This window comes from Nannospalax galili, unplaced genomic scaffold (assembly GCF_000622305.1).
Source record: "Nannospalax galili isolate Female #2095 unplaced genomic scaffold, S.galili_v1.0 scaffold146, whole genome shotgun sequence".
Lineage (NCBI taxonomy): Eukaryota > Metazoa > Chordata > Mammalia > Rodentia > Spalacidae > Nannospalax > Nannospalax galili.
Window position 1 is genome coordinate 6,367,782 of NW_008357929.1, and position 5,490 is coordinate 6,373,271.

The 5,490-nt window shown below is 45.3% G+C and overlaps 1 protein-coding gene across 2 annotated transcripts in view; it reads right to left on the reverse strand.

Moving 5' to 3' along the window:
• Usp43 (ubiquitin specific peptidase 43) overlaps positions 1–5,490 on the reverse strand; it is an 82,213-nt gene that overhangs the window by 70,751 nt on the left and 5,972 nt on the right. For both annotated transcript variants that reach the window (XM_008855734.3, XM_008855733.3), the window contains exon 2: positions 2,055–2,186. In XM_008855734.3, coding sequence (XP_008853956.1) covers positions 2,055–2,186 — 132 coding nt within the window. The remainder of the gene's footprint in view (positions 1–2,054; positions 2,187–5,490) is intronic.

Below are 5,490 nucleotides of genomic sequence, written 5' to 3' on the forward strand. Positions count from 1 at the left end.
TTGGGCACAATGGAAAAAACTTTTCTAAAAAAAAAAAAAAAAAAAAGGTATGGTAAGCAACCTGTAATCCCCATGTGGCATAGGACTGTCCTCCGAATGGCAAGCTCCTTCTTCTCAAGCTTGGTTGCACCTGCTGGCTTAGGATCATCACAAAACTTGTTGACTACTGACCCTCCGCAAGAAAGGAGGGTCAGGGAGAGTCAGGCACGCCTCCCAACCAGTCAGTCCTAGTTGCACAATGGGAGGGATGAGGTGTACCTAAGCTGAGGAAGCCCTTAAGGAGATGCTCTCTCACCATTTTGTAGGGCTGCTGGGAATTCACGATCCATACCTAGAAGGAGACTAGGGCAGCCCTGGCCAGGGGGGCACCCACACTCCTGTAGTAACCCTTCACCTACTGCTCTGTAAATAAGCCCAAATAAACTCGAGGATTTTCTAAACTGCAGTTTGGTGAAATCATACCTCACTTTGTCATAGGAACCTCAGGAAGGACGAGGCCAGACACTGTTTGCACCTCCCCACAGGAATTTCAGCAACACCCCAGAACTAGGGAGGCTGAGGTAGGAAGATTACCCCAAATTCAAGCAAGACTGAGATACATAGCAAGACTGTTTCAACAAAACAAAACAAAGAAAACAAACCACGCAGCGTCATAATGCTTTCTTTGTCCCAAAGGCCTAGAGTTTCATCAAAACCAGAAATGCTAAACACACATATTAAAAAGCACGCACCCATGCCTTGAGGAAAACAGGAGTTACTGCTCTATGGGATACATTAACTGAGAAAGCAATGATCGAACTGAAGTGGGATTGTCTGAAAATAACAAGGAATAACTCTAATGGCCTCAGATGGCCAGACTAACAGACTATATAGAAAAAGAACTTTTTTAAGAAAAATATTCTTTCGGTCTGGGGAGATGGCTCAGTTGGTAAAGTATTAGCCACACAAGCAAAAGAACATGAATTCAATCCCCAGAACCCAAGTAGAAGCCAGGCTTAGCAGTGTGTACCCGCAATCTCAGCACTGGGGAGGCAGAGTAAAGAGGGTCCCTGAGACTTGCTGCCCAGCCAGTCTAACCAAGTAGGCAAGCTCCAGGTTCAGTGGGAGAGCCTGTCCCAAAAAAAAAGATGGAGAGGGCCATAGAGATGGGGCAGTGGGTAAAGGCAGATGGTAGTTTGGTTTCTACATTGGTGTGATAAACACAATGACAAAAAAGCAACTTGGGGAGGAAAGAGCTTATTTCACCTTTACAGCTTTCAGTTCATCATGGAGGGAAGCCCGTGTAGGACCTCAAGGCAGGAACCTAGAGGTAGGTACTGAAGCATGGACCATAGAGGAACGCTGCTTACTGGCTTGCTCCCCTAGCCTGTGCCTCAGCCAACTTTCCTTTGCATTGCAGGACCACTTACCTGGGGTGGTACCAACCACACTGGGCTAGGCCTTCCCACATCCCTCAACAATCAAAAAAATTCCTCACAGGCCAATCCCATAGAGTACATTCCTCAATTGAGATTCCTCTTTCCAGGTGTGTCAAGTTGACAACTGACACTATCCAGCCCAAGGCACTTGCTGCCAAGCCTGAGGACCAGAGTTCAATCCCTAGGACCTACATGGTAGCAGGAAAGAACTGCCTCCTGCTGGTTATCCTCTAACCTCCACATGTACACTGTCACACACACACACACACACACACACACACACACACACACACAATTAATTTTTAAAAGTAATAAAAATGAAAACAAAAAAAAGGTGGAGAACCATTGAGAATATACCTGACACTGACCTCTGACATATACATGTGCATACACACAAAGAGAAAAAGAAAAATAGTTTCAAACTATAAGCCACAGTGAAACCCTCTTTGCCGTGTCACTGGGATTAGGGAGGACAAGCAATACTGCAATAGAAGGAAATGCCTGTCTAAAACAAACAAGAGCTTAAAGGGACAGCACTGTGTATACAGCGGCAGAATATACAGGAGCCTAAGGAGCAGAGTAAATAGCCAAAGGAAAGCAGAGTTCAGTACACAAGTTGTTTAGAGAGTAACTAACCTTCTCAGACACCATCCCACGAGCTGAGCCCTCCAAGTCCTCATGGACACGGTCCAGCAACCAGAGCAGAAATTCCAGGGCGTCATGTTGGGAATTGCCTTGGAACTGAGAGCCATACTTAGAAACAGCATTCTGAAAGGAAAGAGACAAAGGTCACTTTGGGCCTTGATACAGATGAATGAACAGGCTATGAGCACCAAGCTAGCAAGTGGTCATCATCCAGCCGGGCCTGAGATGACAACATAGAAATGGCATGAGGGGAAATGTCTTTTCTTTCTGACACCTGCCTCCAGCTGGTATGTGGGTCCCTCTAAACAGAAGAGGGCCTCAGGCCTTGAAACTCAATAGTGCCCGGCCAGTGTGATGACTCATCAGATAAAGGCACCTGCTGCTAAGCCTGACAGTCTAAGTTTGATCCCGGGGACCCACATGGTGGAAGGAGAGAACCAGCTCCTGAAAGCTGTCCTGTGGCCTCCACATGTACCACACTCCCCAACAATCCAACAATAAATATAAATAAATGCAAAAATCTTTTTTAAAAAAATAGAAAATCTACAGGGCTGTCTCTGTAGAATACTGTGTGGTAGTGGGGGGGTGTATGTGTATGTGTGTGTTGTATTCATGTGTGTGCATTTCGGGGGCAGGTACAGCTGCCTATGTGTGCATATGTGGAGGCCAGAAGTCAGCTTCAGGTATCTTCCTGTATTGCTCTCCTCCTTAGATTTTGAGACAGGGCCTCTAACTGAAGAGCTCTGTATTTCAGCTAGATTTGCTGGCCAGCAAGCTCTAGGAGGAATCCAGCTGTCTCTGCCCTCCAGTACTGGTGTTACAGGCATGTGCTACCGCTCCTGGCTTGTTTTATTTTTGTTTGGGGGTTTTGTTGTTGTGTGGCTTTTCTTGGATTTTTTTTGTTTGTTTGTTTTTTTGAGACAGGGTCTCCCCGTAGCCCTAGCTAGCCTAGAATTTGCTATGTAGACCATGCTGGCCTCAATCTAACAGAGATCCATGTGCCTCTGCCTCCCAAGTGTTAGGATTAAAGGTATTACTAAAGGTATGGACCACCACACCTGGCTTTTACATGGGTGCTGGAGATCTGAACTCAGGTCTCCAAGCTTGCACAGCAAGCACTTTACCCACTGAGTCACTCTCCAGTCCTTATGCTGAATATTTTGATGATGTCGAACTGTCCTCCCTGAAGCTCTTGTCCTTTGATTACTGGGATCCTATGATCCACTGGCCTTCCCTTCATCCTTCTACTCCCACACTCTCTCCCTTCTCTCTACTCTCCCTCACTGACTGCATTCATCCTCATCACTTCCACTCTCTCTGGGAATGACCACACTGCCAGCAAAACTTATCTCCCAAAATACAACGTGTACAGCTCCTTCACCAAACTGCTGGTTGTGGGTCTTTATTCTGCACTTTAGTTTGGAGTCTTCCTCTAAGCTTCTCTGCAGTTGGACACTCAGGTAGGGTTGTCTGCCTTAGCAAACAAAAATAGAAAACATAGAGCTGGAGTCGGGAGTATAACTCAGTGACAGAGTAGTTGTCTAGAATATAGAAGCTCTGGGCTCAATCATCAGAATTGAAAAAAGAAAAGAAAGGAAGGGAGGGAGGGAGGGAAGGAAGAAGGAAGGGAGGGAGAGAGAGAGGGATAGAAAGAAGACATTCAGCTTAATTTGAAATTCAAGTAAGCTAGGAATAATTGGTTCAGTAGAAATATGCCTCGTGCAATATTTGGACTACATTTACACTAAAAGTTACTCATTGTTCATCTGCAATTAATATTAACTGGGTGTCTTATATTTTCTCTGGAAACCCTAACCCTACCCCCCAGCCACCTTCATATCTGCCTCCTAGTACCAACCTTTCCTTCTGTTGTGCAGCCAGCACCCCCAACTCAGAATCTCTTAACATCAGCCCCTTCTCTTAACATAGGTGTTGTCTCCCACGTTCTCCTTCCTATCAGCAGCATCAAGTCAGCTGCCTGGCAGCTGGGATTCTGCCCCCCGCCCCCAATATGCCTCTACCCTTCTCCTACAGCAGAGCAGACTGATTTTTTTTTCCTGGAGTCCAGCTAATGTTCCAAATTCTTCCTTACTCTCCTACTAAGCACATAGCAATTCAGTCTCTCCCGTTTCTCTTCTTTCCTTTTTATTTATTTATTATTATTTGAGACAAGGTTTCCTATGGCCTAGGCTTCAAACTCACTGTGTAGCCAAGGATGACCTTGAACTTCTAATCCTCCTGCCTTCAGCTCCTTAGTGTCAGGATTATAGACATGTACCATCTTGCCTGCCTCCTTCCCATTCCAAAGTCCCAGATAAACAAATCACTGGGTCCCTCAAACATAATTTCTGGCCTCTACAATCTACACCAGCTCTTCTGTTCTGCCTTCCATGTGAGATCTGTCCCCTTCAGTTCATTGTGATTATCTATAAGACTTCCTCTTAGCCTGTCTACAAAACAATCAAACTCTCAGAAAGAATGACAACTTCAAGAAGATAGGTAAGATGGGACCTTTAAAAAGGTCTGTCTAGGGCTGGGGACCTGGTCAGCAGGTAAACATACTTGCCACCAAGCTTGACAACCTGAGCTTGATCTCTGGAACACAAACTGACTCTTACAAGTTGTCCTCTGACCCCATACAAGTGCCTGACATTCTGGCACCCCAGTGCATACACACACACACACACACACACACACACACACACACACACACAATGATAAATAAAAATGATATTTTAAGTCTGGAGGCTGAAGAGATGGTTTAGTGGTTAAGAGCACTTACTGCTCTTGCAGAGGACCCAGGTTTGGTTCCCAACACCCACATGATGGCTAACAACCATCCATAACTCCAGTTCCAGGGGTTCCGACGCCCTCTTCTGAACTCTGGGGGCTTTATACGACATGGGTGCACTTATATACATGCAGGCAAAATACTCAGACACATAAAATTAAAATAAATCAACCTAAAAAATTTTTTAAAGAAATAAATTTTAAGTCTGTCTACATAAACATAGTAATTTCACTTTGGGAAACTTAAGTCAAGGAAATGAGAAACATAAGCAAGGATATTTCTATGGAGGGATAGGTAGGTGGTAACTCACATCTGTACCCAGCACTCCAAAGGCTGAGGCAGGAGGACCTTAAGTTCCAGGTTAGCCTAGACTATATAGCAAAACCCTTTCTCAAGAAACCAAGTGCTGGAATATAGCTCAGTATAAGTTTGCCTGGCCTGCACAAGGCCCTGTGTTGGATCCCCAGCACCACGAAAACAAGAACCACACTGGAACTAAAGTACTCAAAGATGAGCAGCAACATTCAGCACTTTTATCCCGAAGTTCCCCATAGCTCTGTGTGTGTGTGCATGTGTGTGTGTGCGTGCGTGTGTGTGTGTGTGTCTGTGTGTCTGTGTGTGTGTGTGTCTGTGTGT